This window comes from Megalops cyprinoides, chromosome 4 (assembly GCF_013368585.1).
Source record: "Megalops cyprinoides isolate fMegCyp1 chromosome 4, fMegCyp1.pri, whole genome shotgun sequence".
NCBI classification, from domain to species: Eukaryota; Metazoa; Chordata; class Actinopteri; order Elopiformes; family Megalopidae; genus Megalops; species Megalops cyprinoides.
Genome location: NC_050586.1, coordinates 46,825,987 through 46,843,298, shown reverse-complemented (window position 1 = coordinate 46,843,298; position 17,312 = coordinate 46,825,987). Strand labels below are relative to the sequence as shown.

Below are 17,312 nucleotides of genomic sequence, written 5' to 3'. Positions count from 1 at the left end.
CCCCCCTCATCGCCACGGCAACAGCGAACGTAGCCTCTGCAATTCCCTCTAGAGGACTAAAGAAATGACTTTCCCCTCATAAAGGGGAACACCCTTTAGGAAGAAGCAGGGACAAATACATACGATGAAACAACTTGCCACCCTCGTCCTCACTCGTTTGCTGCTTTTTTTTAAACCATGGGCTGATTTGCAGAAGAAAAAACAGTTTCGCTGTGCACTCTGCCCAGGGCAAAGCCATAACTTGCTATGCTGGAGAGGTTTGCAGTGGAGTGCAGCTATTTCGGTGCAGTTTATCAGACGAGTGTCTGACAGACCATATGATTGTGTCCATTGGAGGGTACAGGCAGGGGGTGTGGAAGGTGTGGGGGTGGGGCTTCTATGCTTCCAGGTCTTCAAAAGACTCAATTGAAAAATTTGCTTTGGTCCCCAGCCCAGAGGCACTTCAGTTCCCCTGCCTGACCAGCACTGCAGTGTTACAAACCACACTGGAACTTGACAGAGCTTCAGACTGCTCCAGAACAATTCCATTGAGAAGCATTGCAGTCAGCCATAGATTACTGCCGTGAACACCTGACACGAGACACATAAGTGTGTTTAAAGTGTTTTGGCAAAAATTCAGATCTTAAAAACACAGGAACTACGTTCAAGGGTCTGTACTCCAAATGATTTGGAATAAAGATTTATTCATTTTTTTCTAACAGCTTCCACATGAAGACTATATAGATTAGAATACGCTCGCAGACGTTTTCTTTCCATGTGACTTCCAGTAGGGGGCATTGCGCTAGTATTGGCTCATATGCGCTAGTATTGGCTCATAATATTAGCTCTAATGCTTTTGGTTTGGGTGAAAAGGCTCTCAGTTGTGGTAGAGGGAGGGGTGACGTGCAGTTTCAGTTGCTGCGCAGGCTATCCAAATCGAGATCTCAGCAAATGAGATCCTTGAAGATAATCAGTATTAAGTCAGAAAAAGACGTTTAAAATGTACAAATGTGTATTTGTAACATTTAAACGAGTTATATATGCATGAATAAAATATATAAGATACATGACCCATCTAAACAACTTCTGTAACACCCAGCTTTAAAAATCCACCAGTATAAATGCTAGTGCCACCTCAGCACAGAAAGGAAAATATCATGCCAACTAAAATTAAGAGGCAAGAAGTGAGAGCCTTGCTTTCAAGATGGCACGCTGCGAATGTGAGGATACACTTCCCTGTGTTCTGGTGGTTTGTTGCTTAACATAGGCAATCCCTATCTCTGCTTGATGGGAAAGCTGAGGATGGTTCCTGGCCCTTTCAAACACAGAGATGAGGTGGCTTTCACATCATCCTGAAAACTTCCCCGGACCAAATGGAATAATTACCCAGGTCCTAAGCTTTAAGTCATCCTGCCTCTCAAAACCTCACTGAGTAAAAAGAACAATGGAATAGTTTGGGTTTGTTCATTCATTTACCCACTGTACTGTTTGTCTTTTACTTTGAGTGGTTGTTTTCCCCCCATTTCTACAACATGTTTTTTTAATCTCTGTGATGACCAAACCCATTTGCACCTTTCACACCAGCAATAGTAGCAAATTCCTGCAAATTAAATCATTGTATTATTCATGGTACCCTGTTCAGTCTGTTGATCACCTCAGGCGGAGCACCACTAATTTGTGGCTTCTCACCCTTTCATACTTTCACACACAATGGACAACTATGATAAAAACACGTTATTTCTCATTTCATCTTTATGCAGCAAATGTGATGTCTCGTGTTGTTGTGCAGCAAAAGCAGTGAGAAGACACCAGAACAAGTTTCATTTCAGGATGAGTGTCTGTAACTGTTTGATTTGAAATCATTATTGATCGCACAGTTATCACCAGCAGAGCACATGAACAACAGGGCTTGACTAGCAAAACATCTCATGATTGGAATCTCATGATTAGCTAATTCACGACGTCTACAAAACGTCATTGTGCATCAGTGTACAATGCATGTCTACAGCATTATTCTTTTTTTGGCTCACACCACACTTTTAACATTTTCATGACTAGCTGGTAGGTGAAACGGTGATATTCACACTTTGTATTCAATTCACAGCAAGCTGAAAATAGTAAAATGATTAAGGGGGAAACGAAATGCAAAATTATTGTGGGCAGCATTGTGGTGTAGTGGTAAGGTGCAGCCCTTTTAACCTGAAGGTTTACAGTTCAGTTCCTCAGTAGGCCACTATGGTTGTACCCTTAACCCGAACTGCCCCCTTAAATAACCAGCGTTATAAATGAGATACTAGTAGCTTTAGTAAGTCGTTCTGGTTAAGAATGTCTGCTAAACTAATGTTATGATTGATACTGGACCAAGTCTTGTTTAAATAAGATTTTAATCTGGTATAGGGAATGGGAAAAGTCATAAGGTATATGTTATGGGAAAAGCTTGCTTCCGTTCATCAGTCAAAGATAAGAACAAAATTCAAGGTGGAATGATTGCATAGTCATGAGCCCAATTAGTACTTTGGCTTCCATAAATTTGTAGCTAGCAAAGACTTCCACAATGATGGACAAGTGTACACATCCTGGCTATGAACAACTCTACTCCTTGAGTGACAGAGTTATTCATTACCTCAGGCAGCATTATAACATAAAACATTATTTACAATGATGTCTTTTATATGACAGGAATGAGGAAAAGAAGGATTTGTACAATGATGAAGTCTATGAATAGCACCAGAACTCTTCAGCAGAACTACCTAGAACTACCCAACCCCCACTCATTCTCTCATACAGCTTACATATATTTCATTTATGGTTTTATCAGCCATGTGGAATGTTGAATTGCAAACAAAAAAGCAAAAGCAGTCCTTCTCAGAAGCTCATTACTGGAATACAGATCATGCCTTGAGGGACTGAAACCTGCATGGAGTGGGGGTTTGGAAAAGCCCGCTTCTCCATCACACAGCCAAACACATGAGCTGTCCAGGAGAGGACCGGGGTAAGTGGAAGCAACTCATGGATGAAGAAGCAAAGCAGAGCAAGTTTTGGATGCCCACTGGAGGACAAAAACAAAAGTTTTGCTTTTCCTCACACTGGAAAACAACTGTATTGCATGTGTGCCAGGTCAAAGACAGCCCCTGGGAGAGCACTGCTAACGTGATCTCAGTCACGCTGTCATTCAGTTGTATACCGGTGGCCAGAGACACAGCCTTAGGGAGCTGTGAGGCCACACAGTTGGGGGACACTTCCTCCACTTCCTAAACATCTTCAGTGTGATAGTTGCTGAAAAAGAAGCACTGAAAAAGAGTTGTGATCAATTTCCGAGCATTGTGCACAACAATGGCTTCTTGGGTTACAATCTAATTTCTCTATTCATTTTCTATGGGATCAACACTATTATTCGCGGATACACTTAATGTTAAATTCAATAGAATTGATGAATTTGTGGTAAATTCTCTCCATGATATTCAGTATCAGTTTCATATGAAAAAAACTAAGCACTGTTCAGTTCTGCTGTAAATAAAAATGAATTAAATAGATATGCTAAACATAACTGACAAAGCCGAAATGTTCATACTTTAGTTTGGTTTTTTACAAGGAAAGTAACAATGTATTGCAAGCACAAACAGAAAAGATGGTCTAAAAATATCCTGGATTTAAACTGGAATTACAGTCCCACTGTAAGTAATGATCACTGCCTGTTATGAGCTGGGGTGAAATTAAGTTCAGCTAGCCAAAACTACTAATTTTAAGACTCTAAAAAAACAACAGTATGTCTTTTGGCACCTTGTTACCTCTAAACCTTTGTTACAGCCCAGTCTAGGTTCAGACCATAACAGGGATAAAAGGGGAGACCAAAGCACAGAAAAAGTAACAAAAATGTATTACATAACATAAATAGAATATAACATAAATAAAGGGGGTGACAGGGAACCCAAACTCAGGAGTTGATAAAGCCAAAATAATAAACAAAACACACTCTAACTAACAAGGGGGGAAACTAATTGACCTAACACAAAATAAATATCAAACAAAAAATACAACAAAACTTCCCTTTCTCCCCTCCTAACTAAACCAGTGTGAAAAAAGATATTGAAAAGAAAATGGCATCGACTCCCTACTTCTCACACCCAATAACAGTGTTTCAGAAAACCAAAAAAAAGACACTCACAACTACACATGAATGAAGACCTAAGATTACAAATGATGAAGTACAAATAGCAGTCACAAATACAGAAGCGAACACCTAATACAGAAAGTGAACATCGGGGAGTGAAATTCAGAAACACTTCAAGGGATGACCGGTTGTTTTTAACAACTTTAAATCTAAGTGTTGTCTGTCTCAAACACTTTGGACGCAAGGGCAATGTTGCTAAGGAACATGATGTCACACTTATTGTATATGGTAATGCAATGCCTCAAAACAATATGGTTTTGAGGAAAGAGGCGGAGGGACATCTCTGTCCTTTATGTGTGCTAAGCCAAGCAGGAGGCAGAAGCAAGGGAGGACTCATCACAGGCCACCCAGTGCTGATTAGTAACAGCTGACTATACCAGACAAACACTGTGGTAGACTCCTCCCCCACCACCACCACCACTGTCCTCTCCCTCCCTCTCTCTCTCGCCCTCTCTCTCTCTGCCCCCTCCCTCTCTTGTGCTTTCTCTCTCTCTCTTTCTCTGTCTACAGTTACTGCATTTTAATAACAAGAGAGCACAAAGGAGTGACTGTCCCCATGCCAGAAAATGGAAACCAAGGGACACTGAAAAATAGCAGCAAAACATTTCACATGACAACAGCATCCTTTCCCCCTTCTTCCCCACATTCTCTCACCACCTGTGTGGTTCTGATTAAATCAATCGCATTTGCCCCAAAACATTAGATGGATGTAGTCTCTTACTTTCTAAATTTAATGAAACATCATTAGGTACTTCTGCTTCTCCTCTTTGTCCTCCTTTGCCAGTGGCAAGAGTTACATACCATTTCCACAATTCTCTTTCAAATTATAAGAAGTATATTAGTGCAGAACAATTTTATGCATTACATTAAATACATTACAGTCATTACTATGTGTATGAAGTATCTAGATCAGGAAAATTATTTTATCATAAATGTAGGTTTCCCTTTAAAATGAATCATATCCTTCAATCAACACGATAATGTGGCGAATAATTTAAAATCAAAATTAATTCCTTTTAGTCAGAAAAAAGACAGTGGGATAACAATACATGATAAAACCAGTAGTGCTATGAAAATTTTGCTTGATTTTGCACTGAATGGATAGTAAACATGCAGTTGCAATAAAGTGGCAGGATATGTTATCAACACAGCTAACTATCGAACGGAGTTCAAGATAATCATTTTATGTTTGTCGCTTAACAGCTTTGACAAACTGAAATAAACTTTATACTTTATAACAAAGTTGTAACAGAGTTAAGAGATGTGCCTTAAGATTACAGCCATAAGGAACGGTGTACTTTACAATTATTACTTCTGAGCTTTTAACAATTAACTTTATCTCAGATAATTGCTTTGGCTCACACTGCTGATTGTGTGCTAGCCTCATTCAATTTTCTTTGTTTTTAGTATAGTAGAGGTGAGACAGCTTGTTGTATATTCACACAGTTTGACACCAAACAGTTACCACACACTGTGTTATGTGCTGCTAATATTCTACAATATATAACTATACTATAATGAACTCATACACAAATACTGTGATGTATACATAATTAATTGATATATTATTCATTAATATTTTGTTTTCACAAAGCTGTGAAATTATTAATTGAGCTGGCATGGCAGTAGAAATTGTATTTGATAGACTAGACTGATAATCCATCCACTTGGATTGATACATTAATAATAATTTGTTGAGTCTCACAAAGTAAGTTTCTCTGTGGCTGTGATGTTCAGCCCCAGATCCAAGCCACTGTCAAATCAAACTCAGTAATTATCACAACATAACCTGTCCTCAGACTGTTCACGCTAATAGCGCCTTTACATGGTGCAGTCCCAGTCAGATGAAACATTTAAGACAGTGGTCTGTTAGTCCAAACACATCTGGTGACACTGAAAGACATATATATATATATATATATATACATAACCCTCTTATACACTGGGGCACTACAGGCAATATGGTTCTAGTGAAAGTCTTTTTCCCTCGGCAAAATCTCATTTAGGGCAATTAAAATGTTCAAAGCCAACAGCCATTAACTGTTGGTAAGGATTATTTATTTATGTGATGGAATGCCTCTTTAAGGTCACATAATGTTGCTGTCCTTGCCCTGTTAGTATTATTTATTTATTCAGTTAGGTATGTGGCATATACTCTTCCATAAAGTGATTTTAAAAACTAATATTGTATGAATAAATAGATAATACAGGAGCAATAACAGCAATGCTGGATACAAAACAGACAGTACTACAGTACTATGCATTACGCATAAAAGCAAAAATGTAACAGTCAAATCCAATAAAAACATCTGTTAGCGTCAGAGAGCAGTATACTTACACTACAATACAGTAAACCAAGTATACAATAATACAATAAACAGAAGAAAATTACAGGGCTCTCACAGTGTTTATATGGTACCAGACAATGATCCATAACAGCAATCTTAACTGGTGTTGTATTGCCATAATTACAGCGACAAACAATGAACTGAAAGAGCTATACTACACTATGTCAGTATTCACTTTAGGATGGATGCAAGGCATACAACAAGTTCAAACTCTGGGAACCAAGGTATCATTTTATTACTGCTACTTACATATCTGCTTGGAGCATGAAACCAATTCTAAGTGCTCAGGGAAAAGTTTGTGTGTTTTAAAAATTCATCTTGGATTAACTAAGCACTCCAGCACATCAAACCAATGGCCCTTTCAAGCTTGACGGATAAATGCCTGGCACATGAAACTAACCACTGAGTAACTCTGGGTGCCTTCGAAGTTATTATGATATTTAAATTTATACACTCTAAAGGCCTTTCTTATTGGCCCGTTTTACTTTGTCTTCTTGGAGCACCAAGTTTTCAAGTAATACCATTTCAACTTGGCACATGGCAACAGTGCAGCACAACCAAACAGGACCTCTCAACACCTAAACAACAGTCTCCACTTATTCAGATGAATTTATTTTCAGGTTTTGTATTTCATGTTAATAATGCTTTTTGAGAAAGCATTTTCGTTATTGGAAACATCCCACAAAATGTTCGTTGGAAAATAATTTCATTACATTTCCAGTGCATGCTGGAAATAATCAGTATGTTTAGACTGTGAGGGAGGACATTTTAATATTTGTCCATAGAAACTAAGAGATATCTTTGCATTTATGTACCAGCTTCTGTAAGACTACTAAATTGTCTAGTCAGTTTAAATAATGTACAACATCTTTTTAATCAATACATTTATCAATATATCGTTCAATTTATATTTTTATTAGGCTTTGGAGTGTTGCCTGATGTATCTATGTGCCTGGAATTATTTTGTGTATATTTGCATTTGTATAATGTACAGTGTTTGGTATGTTTTTTTTTCACTTCTTCACTCATAAAGTGTTCAATCACCATAAATATAGTTCTTTTAAAGGGCAAATACATATTTATTGTTTTGATTTGTATTATTATTCAATTCCTGTAATTCACAACAGACATATTTACATTAGGTGCTAAAAATGCCAAAAAAATCCCATTATAGGGTATCTCAAATTTCAATGGTCACACACACAAACAGGAAAAAAGAAAAAAAAAATGAAATAAATAGTAAATTTAATTTGCAACCAAAAAACCACCAGTGACTCTAATCAGCGTGAAATGCTATTGGAGAGACGCAGTTCCAAAGGACTCATTAGACAAACTCCTTTTCATGAATATGCTGAATGGGCTCTTTGTCTTCACCAGCCGTATCTCAGTGCAGCCACCATAACCTTTGACCCCCCTCCCACTCGGCTCTGCCTTGAAGATCCAACCGAGGTGCTGACCACACAGAGGCAGCATCCACTCTAACCCCTCCTCAGGTCACTGTGCGACCCCACAAATTACCTGCTATCGCTTTTCCATCTGTCTAAACCTGTCCTGGATGCCTCTTTCACCCCCTTGCCCCTTCCATATGGCAGCTGGTTCCACTCCCTTCCTCTCCCATCTTACTTCTTTCTCCATTATTGGCCTGCGCTTAACAGGGCATCACAGAGCAGTCCATGCATGGGCTGATGGGAGAGGAAGTCCAGAGCTTGTCACACATCCTTCACAAATTTACAATCTGGACTTCACGTCCCATCATTCACCCCGGTGAAACAGCTTAATGTCACTCTACCTATTACATGTAGGCTTGACCTCACAGCGGCATCAAGATGGTGGCAGAAACTGCAGGGGAGGGTGTGCTTTTTATATGCATTTTCTCTGTACATCCAGAATGTGCAGACCTGATGCTCTAAAGTATTCCTTGTGGCTGAGGAAATATCACTTTATATGCCTCAAGGAAGTAATGTACGTTCAAACAATAGAAAATATGCTGCTAACACAACTTGGATGACATACAATTAGCCAATCATGTAATTTAAGGGATGGTAAACCTGTGATTGCAATAATACAGTTTCTCTCCAGAAAGCAACTACATTACACTGGAAATGTGGTGCAATTCTTTCAAAAGGTACTCAAGAAAGCTAACACAAAGTGAGCGTAATCAATGTTCAGTGACACTGCCTTAAACACTATCAGGGTCACTAATAGTTCAATGGATAATGATCCTCGTTAGCAGCAGAAAGCCTGAGCTTCAAACCAGTTGAGGCCCTTAACCTCCTTCTAAAGATCTGCCCAACACCAAAACACTTCACATAACTTCACTTCAATGGCTTAGCAAAATATTATATAAAAAAACTTTTTTACTGATAAACCAACCCAACCAAAATTTGAGTACTGTTAAACCATTTAAGAGGAGCATGAAAACTAACACTAAAGCAATAATCCTGATAGTGTGCAATCACAACGCAAGGGCTCATAATCTCAGTAGAGAAATTAATGAAATTAGAAGAGCTCCATGTTCAGGGTCATATTGTAAAATACTATCAGTATTCAGTTTTATTTTCCCATCAAAGGGATTCAATTATCTAAACCAGTGGATTAGCACAGATATGTAATCCTCTGAGATAGAAACATTGTGCTTCACACTCGCTTTTATCAAAAGGCCAATTCTTCTTGGGTCATTAATAACGTTATCTCCCACACAAAGCAAGGCCCCTTACAAAGAGGTGCCTTCATAAGCGCTAAGACACAGAAGTCTTGAAAACAAACATTTCCTCCAAAAAAAAAAAAAAAAAAAAACAAGGAAAAAGCATTCAGATAGATTCAGGTAGGAATACAGAATTTAAATAGCATGTGCCACTTTTTTCAGCTGTTTAGAAGCATCAGTGACAATCTCAGTTTGAGAGAAAGTCCAGAATCTACAGAACCTTGAAGGTCCACATGTGACACAACACAGGGGGGTTGTCTCACATTACAAAAGAAGCAAAAAATAATAAACAGCGACAGCTGTAGAAATAAAAAGCACTTTGTTGCATGCAGTGGTAAATAGCGCACTGTCCAAAAAACACAAACCAAAGTACTGTGGTAACACACATGACCTCAAAGTAAGTGAACAACAATAAAATATATACAGGGAGTTGAACTCCAGTGTGAAGCAACATAGTGTGTATCATTCAATTATGTCCACCATTAACATTATAAATAGTGCTAGGAATACTTGCGCACCCATTTCACAAAACAATGTATGTCAATGCAGGGTAAAATAGGCTATGAAATCAATGTACAATAGCTTGTAAAATGGAAAATTACGTACATAGAGTTTCCCAGATTGCAGCCTACTATTGTCAGTGTATTTGACAGTAATGCCTTGCCAGATTTGAAATTGCTGGCTGTGAACATCCCAGATGGCAAGCAACAGTGCGCTGTCTCAGTCCATCCTGTAGCATACTGATGGCAGAGAGACATGGTTCCACTGATGAGCAGAGCATATTGATCCCTCTCTGTGTTTCCTTTCCTGATTTGCACTAGGCTTGACATTTAACAGGTTAAATCCCCTCATCGCCCATGCCCACTTGCCTCTCTCTCACTAATTAGGCGATACAGTGGTTATGCAGCAGTCTATGACGCATGTCACAGTTAGTCATAAATAACACTAAAGCATTTAATCAATGTACAAAATCTATTTGTATTATGAAAAAACACGTTCATAAATAGAGTGATATGTTTCTTTTGCTCTTTATATGTGAAATATACAACTTATATCTCCAGGTACATTGTTTTATTTTTGCCACTTCCTGTTCCTCTTTTGTTGAAACAATTATATATATATATATATATATATATATATATATATATATATATTTTTTTTTTTTTTTTTTTTTTTGGTTGTATACCTTGTTCTATAACTTGTACATAATATGACCTCTCTGAATCTGGTAGTAAATTATACCTTTTCTAATGTACAGTCACCAGTATATTTAAGTATGTATAAAAGTATACTTTTAGTAGGTATAAAAAATGTATTCCTCCCAGTTAGGATTATACATTCTATAATGTATTAACTATTTGTGAGGAAATGCTGTAACAAACTGAAGAATGGGTTTAAATGTTGTCCAACCTAAAAGACATTATGGGAATTGATCTCACATTCACAGATATTGACCTAATATCTGGTGTAGGTCACTAATATGAGTGAAACAAGGCATTGTCAAACCCATGTTTTACAACATATTAATTGCAGGAATAGCATTTGTATCAGATGACAGCCATGGCTTCCTGATCACTTCTTTTCTCACTGATTAGTTGTGTTCCCAGTGATAATTTTGACGGTCCTGACGGTCCTTGACGGACAGTGGGAACTCTCTGAAAAGGGTGGCGGGTTGACGTGTGATGAATGTTCAGATGCAAAATGGCAGCCATGCACCACACATGGGTATTACGCATTGGTGGTTTAGAAGTGCAACCCCCATCCCATGTACACTGTAAAGTGCTTTGAGATCCACCAAAGGGAGTACGTAAGCAGTTTGTTTATTATTTTACTCTCAGCAAAGTGCTGCACAGTGTGGCGACAGGCAGCGGTGTGTACCTGTGATGAGACTGGAGACCAGCAGGGGCAACACCAGCATCTGCAGCATGCGCATCAACAGCTCTCCGGGGAAGGAGAAGTACTTCACCTCGCGATACGACATCTTGTACGGCCGCAGAGCAAATCCTAACATAATGCCTGAAAGAGACACGATGGGTCATTGAGCACGATGGCTGATAACCACATCACCTGCTTTTAAGGAAACTTCTTTTTACACAGGATGAACGCTGCAATGTACAAACACAAGGTTATGGTGTGATTTAGGCGAGGGCATCACTCACAACAATCCTCACTGATTTGGGGAATAAAAGAAATATGTACATATGTGTGTGTGTGTAGAATACAGAAGAATTACACACTACAAGTTTGCAATTTTACCAGACAAGCTTCACCTTTCTCTAATCTCTGCTAAAACTACAGATTTAATGAACAGCAACTCCCTGTTGCAAAACTCAACATGATTTGTGACCTTACATCACTCCACATGGCTTGTAAATGAATTCCTGTCATTTTCAATGTGCAGCAAAGTTTGAGAAAAATTCAAAAACTTTTTTGCCAATGTTTTTTCCAAATCCACGGTTCCAAATCCATGACTAATACGTGATTTTCAGATCCTGACATATTCATGCATACACCTTTTCATCTATTTTGTATGTTCAGTATCTTGTATGACTACTGTTTTATGTATTTTGTATGATAAAAAGTCATTATTTGAGAGTATGCAGAGACAGTACATTTTGTGACCATTTGTTTGTTTTACTGAAGTCTTCAGTAAAAAAAGTGAGACTGCAGTGCAAAAAAGATCCCACATTCATTTACAAACACTGACAAAAGATTTCCAAAATGCTGAAAACCAGAGAGCAATGATTTAGTGGAGAAGCAACAGTAGTCTATTTGTTTGAGTCATATTCAGACCTGCCATTACTAACAGGGAGTTATGCCACATCTTCAGATGTCGAGCTGGCTTGCACAGACAGCCGAAAGGAAACTGTCACCTGTTACATGGCATCAGTGGCAATGAGTCCATCTGTTTCCCATATGAAGTACCAGGTCAGCGTAGCACCTCAGAAAAGTGTGGATTAAAACTTCACAAAACATTCTATTTGCTTTTATGATCAGAGAGATGATTGTGCTCCATGTCTGTGCAATTCAACTGTTTAATGAATGAATCCACTAAAAACCGATACTGGAATTATATGGTGCTGTATGTATCAAACCTCTAATATAGTCAACATCTTAATGACTTGATGACTGTTTTGTGGCAAATGCTTGCATATTCATGTGTGTTGTTTGTTTAATTGGGAGTTAGATCGCACTCACTCACTGTTGGAGTTTGCTTTTAAGAGTGGTATGAATGCCATGCATTATTAAAACCTGCTCTATCTATGAACTAGTAGAACAGGAAATCTCAAAGAGATTTTCCATGAGGTCTTCTACAACCCACCTCTTAAACTTTCTACAATACACCGCTGAGTTTGAGAGGCATATATAGGGTATTGGATCAATACTTTTTCCATGCAGAAAGATTTATCAGAAACATTTTCCATTCACAGGGAGTCAGAAATTGCAGTTATAGGTATTCCCTCACAACAAAAACAATAATTATCAAATCATTTCTATCATCAGTATTAATACTGAAACACAGAAGTGAAAAAGCAGGGAAGAGGAGCTCCTTTGCACTGATCCTGGATCAGTGCCGATGGTTTTCTGAAAATGAATGGTGTTGGATAGGGAGTGGGAAAGCTGACCCTGGATATCCTGTTGCATGAGCCATGAAGCTCTGTGGTTGAGAAGGGGGGCCCACATGCACAATTTGGTTGTGGGATGGGAGCCAATGATTAGACAGCCCAGAGCCCCAGTTCCATCATCTGAAGTGGACACTTGGAAATTCCACTGCTGGGTGCAATGACCCAAAGGGGTGACAAGGTAGGGAATTAGGTGAGGGTCAGGATCTGGGGACTGGAGAGGGACAGCTGTCAGAGTGTTTCAACACTCCTTCCCTGAGGGAAATGAACACATGCCTGGAACTCCAGGGTCAGCTGGTGGAATCTGGAGCATCTTGTGATCTCCGAGCCGCCCATTCACCCACTGGCCCACAACGATCTTTCACATCTCGCTCAGGCATTTCAAAGGGCGCACACTGGGAGGGGGGGACTGATTTTGTCACTGATATGCAGTGAAAAACCTAGTCTCAGATTTCAGAGTCACAACACAGTCAGGGCTGTGGACTCAATCAATCTGTCTCATGCCCCTTTGATAAAGACATTCATTTCCGTCTTCTTTTCATTCTTTCCCTCCAGTTCAGCTCACTGCTTTCATAGGGAGAAACCTAAGGTCTTGCAAGGTTATTAACAAATGGTTACATCATCGCTGCAGGGACATGCTGCACAGTGTGACTTAATATTAACACATGTGGGAACTGTGCCTTAATCTACAAGGTGTGATAGTATGCAAACAGTTCTAATCTCTGAGGGTCTTTTTGATCTTTTTCTTGTGCAGTGTCGGCCATCTTCACAGATGTAGCAATGGTCTTAATAATAATGTAAGTATATAGTTCCTAATAATATAATAACATAATTCCTGCAAGGCCTAAAATCCTCACCACATTTAAATGTGCATAACTATCAAGACAAAGTTGAAATGACCTCAAATGAAGAAACAAAAAAACATCTTCTACTGGAAAAGCTACAGCCAATTCACAGAGGGTTCATTTGTAATTTCAACATATTGTCACAAACTGTAAACCTGAATTGCAGTATTGGCCCTCAGATTTCCATGTAGATCAGCAGTAACATTATTCTTTTGAACTGATTTAAATACATTTTTACACAGAAATGAAATTGCTGTGCTCAGGGGTAGAGTGGGATCAAGCCCTGTCCCAATGGTTGAACTGGAAAACAGAATGGAGTCTGAGTGACTGGGACTGGATGAGGGAAAAACTCTACTTTCTGCCTTAACAGTGCGAATGCTCCTTCTCTCAGAGGTGCTGGGTATCCTACAGAATTCCATTCAAGCATCGCTAAGCAGTGCCAAACCTTAAATCTGCCTCAATGGGTCCTGCAGACTCTCCGTTTGTCCTCCTTCATGAATGGCATTGCTTTCCAACACCTCTGAGGGAATGAGACTTGGGGGAGGAGTGTATGTATGTATGCATTGGGGAGGGGTGGGGAGGAGGGTGCTCCACTATTATATAAGTCCTCCCAAACAATAAAGGCCCTGCTTTCCACTGTCATCAGAAAAAAGATCTACACTCCTCAAACAGCACCTGGGTGCTACTGCGATCCCAAAGACAGCATGGGAGCTGGAGAGGACGAACACAGTCATACACTCACCGATGACGACAGCAGCAATGGTGAAGATGACGAAGGCATTCCTCCGCATGAAGCCCTTGACATCATCCTTGGTGATGTTCTCCACTTTCTTCTTGGCCCTCAAGGAGCGCAGGTGGATGCCCTCTCGGATCTGCTGGACGCGGTTCCGGGACCGCGGGTTCTCCCCGTTACTCTGGGTCATGACTGTTGGTTGCTGCTGTGCTCCAAAACGCTCAGAACCGACCCGATTGACTGGCACAGAGAGCTCACCCCTACCAGCCTCGCAAAGGAAGAAGTCTCTAGGAGAGATATAATAGACATAGACTGCATTTTATCTCCATAGCTCTTCACTTAAAAATGTTTTACTTAACCACTTGCTGGAGCAGACAATGTCTTGTGAATCTTCATCTGAGCTCATTTCAACCAAAAAGACCTTGTGTTCGAATCCATGGGGATTTTTTAAAATGTCGCTGGCCCTAAAGTTATTAAAACTTTGGAAAGATGCTTCCGTTTTGCTTTCTGTTAATCAGCGAAGAAGCAGGAACTGGATGGGGAGGGAATGGCAGTAATTTGGTACTTGTAGGAGACTGGGTTAATGACCCAGGGAGCATCACTGAAGCAAATCAACACCTGACTTTCTGACCACTTGTCTTATATTACCATAAATTTAATTATCTTCCTGTGTCAAAACTGAGAGAAAAGGGCAAGGCTTTTACATTTATCTACAAAATATCGGCTAACAATCCTGATGAAATCAAGTACAAAATATTAGTGCTAAAAGAAGGCACTCATCATGGTGGATACACAAGAGCATTTATTAATCGTCCTTGTAGGGGAAGTTTAATTGATGTATTTTTGGTATATTCATAATTTCTCAGCAATTCATACTTTCTCAGAGTCATTTTTTCAGAGGAACATTCCAGAAAAAGGCAAATTAATTTAAAGTTCAACTCAGATACACATGTTAAATGACAACAGTGTGGCAAAGTACTTATGTTTTTCAAGAGAAGAGTCCATACTTTTGCCACTAGAATCGAACTGAACAAAAATACAGAAATCAGGACTGAAATCCCATTGGCCATTCTAAGCTGGGAGAAAGCTCAAGTGGGCAAATCCCTATGTATCCTTATGAACTTCATCATGGCACTTTTCCACACCTGCCTCAGAGATGAGCTCTTTCACATCAGGTGTCCTTTCATTCACTGGTTTAACTTCATGCTAATCCATATGCACACTCACTCCCTGAGAATTTAACCCTCATTAAAAATGAAATGAATTAAAGAAACAGCACTGAACTGCACTTCCCCCATACCCTTAAACTCTCTCATTGTGCTCAATTACTTTCATCATACTAAGTTTCTTTTTTCCTGTGATTACCCTCATAAGGTCCTGTCTACCAGTGTATATTGTAATTGTTCTTGCCTTATCTTTCTTTTGAGTGACACATTTTATGTTAGCATATTTATATTTATGTGACATATTTATAGCATGTCTGCAACATACTATTAAATCCAAACCAAATGCAAATACTTTCAGGACAAAGGGATAAAAATATTCAAGATATTGCACTGACAAATTTTGCATCAGCAATGAATGAAATGACAAAATTTAGCTGACTTCATAGATCATGCTGTTTCCATAGGTTTGGTGGGCCCACTTCCAAAGAGATATCAGTATTTTCAACTCCACCAAAATTTCTGTGATGCCAAGTTCTCCCTAATGAATGTGTTCCTTATCAGACACAGTAATCCAGCAGCTGCTCAATCACCTAAACTCCACACACGACATAGTACACCACAACAGGAGTGTAGCAGGAACAGAGCAGCGCTGCCAGTCCACAGCAGTTCCACACACGCACATGGTTGAGAAACTCGGACACTCAGATCTGACAGTGCTCAGCGGAGTGCAGTCACGCACAGCTACCTTCTGAATTACATTTGTAGTCAGCAGTAAACAGCATCCTCATACTGACCTTTAATGCTTGGAGTGAGTTCTCCCGGACTTTTTTCTTCTGTGTTTATTCTCAGCAAAGCCGAAAGCTTGGACGGGGCAGCAGCTGGAGTAAGAACGGGGGTGACCAGTGGAGGAGAGGAGAGGAGGGAGCGCAGGAATGAAAGAGCCAGTGAGAGAATGGCTCAGAGAGGAGGGGAGGTGGTGTGCGCTCTGAGAGAGAGAGAGAGAAAGAGACAGTCTCTCACACTCTAGGCTTGCGGAAGAGGGAGGGGATTGCCAACTCAACTCTGGGGGGGGGGGGGGGGGGGGGGGGGGGCTCCCTTTTTTGAACAGAGGGGCTGGAGAAATAATGAGCTTCCAGGCTGGGGAAAAAAGGCTAGCTTGTTTTCTTCCCATTTTCTTTCAAAATGCTTTCACGCTTTGTCAGTTCGGCTTCATTAGAAATGCAAAACCGATTCTTAACGTGCACAGCAGAGAAGATGAAATGCACTTTGAGAGTTTAAATATAGGATTCTTTTATGAAGATGGGGGTAACCCAAAAATTTTTCTTGTCTATGATGCAATTTCCTATAATACAGTGCGAGGACTTGTGCCAGTACTGTACATTTTAATAGATGAAAAATAGAGGTTAAGCAAATGTTTGCCTACTTTTTCACAGTAGCAGTGGAAACGAAATATTAGCTGATCAAACACTCAGGACAAAATGATGATTGAAAGCTCTTCTTTCCAGTTTGCTGGAGCTGTCAATATTTTTAACTATTCTTGGGCCCCCATATCTGTACATTGTGACAAGAGTGACTAGATGACGATGGTAGGAGGTTGCACAGCATTGGCTGCAGGGGTGCTTGGTCCAGTGGAGAATGCCCACTCAAGCCACAGCCCCCTCCACACACCCCCAACAAACAAATAAAGGCAAGGGTGGGGTGGGGTGGGGTCGGGGTACTACAGTAATGAAAGGCTTTTGTCTA

General features: G+C 39.8%; 1 protein-coding gene across 1 annotated transcript in view; it reads right to left on the bottom strand.

Moving 5' to 3' along the window:
* slc1a3a (solute carrier family 1 member 3a) overlaps positions 1 to 16,536 on the bottom strand; it is a 28,996-nt gene extending 12,460 nt beyond the window's left edge. The window contains exons 1-3 of the mRNA XM_036526670.1: positions 16,364 to 16,536; positions 14,413 to 14,690; positions 11,081 to 11,218 (exon numbers count right to left, since the gene is read on the bottom strand). Of these exons, the coding sequence (XP_036382563.1) occupies positions 11,081 to 11,218; positions 14,413 to 14,593 (319 nt within the window). The 5' untranslated portion in view covers positions 14,594 to 14,690; positions 16,364 to 16,536. The remainder of the gene's footprint in view (positions 1 to 11,080; positions 11,219 to 14,412; positions 14,691 to 16,363) is intronic.
* Between the last annotated feature and the right edge of the window lie 776 nt (positions 16,537 to 17,312).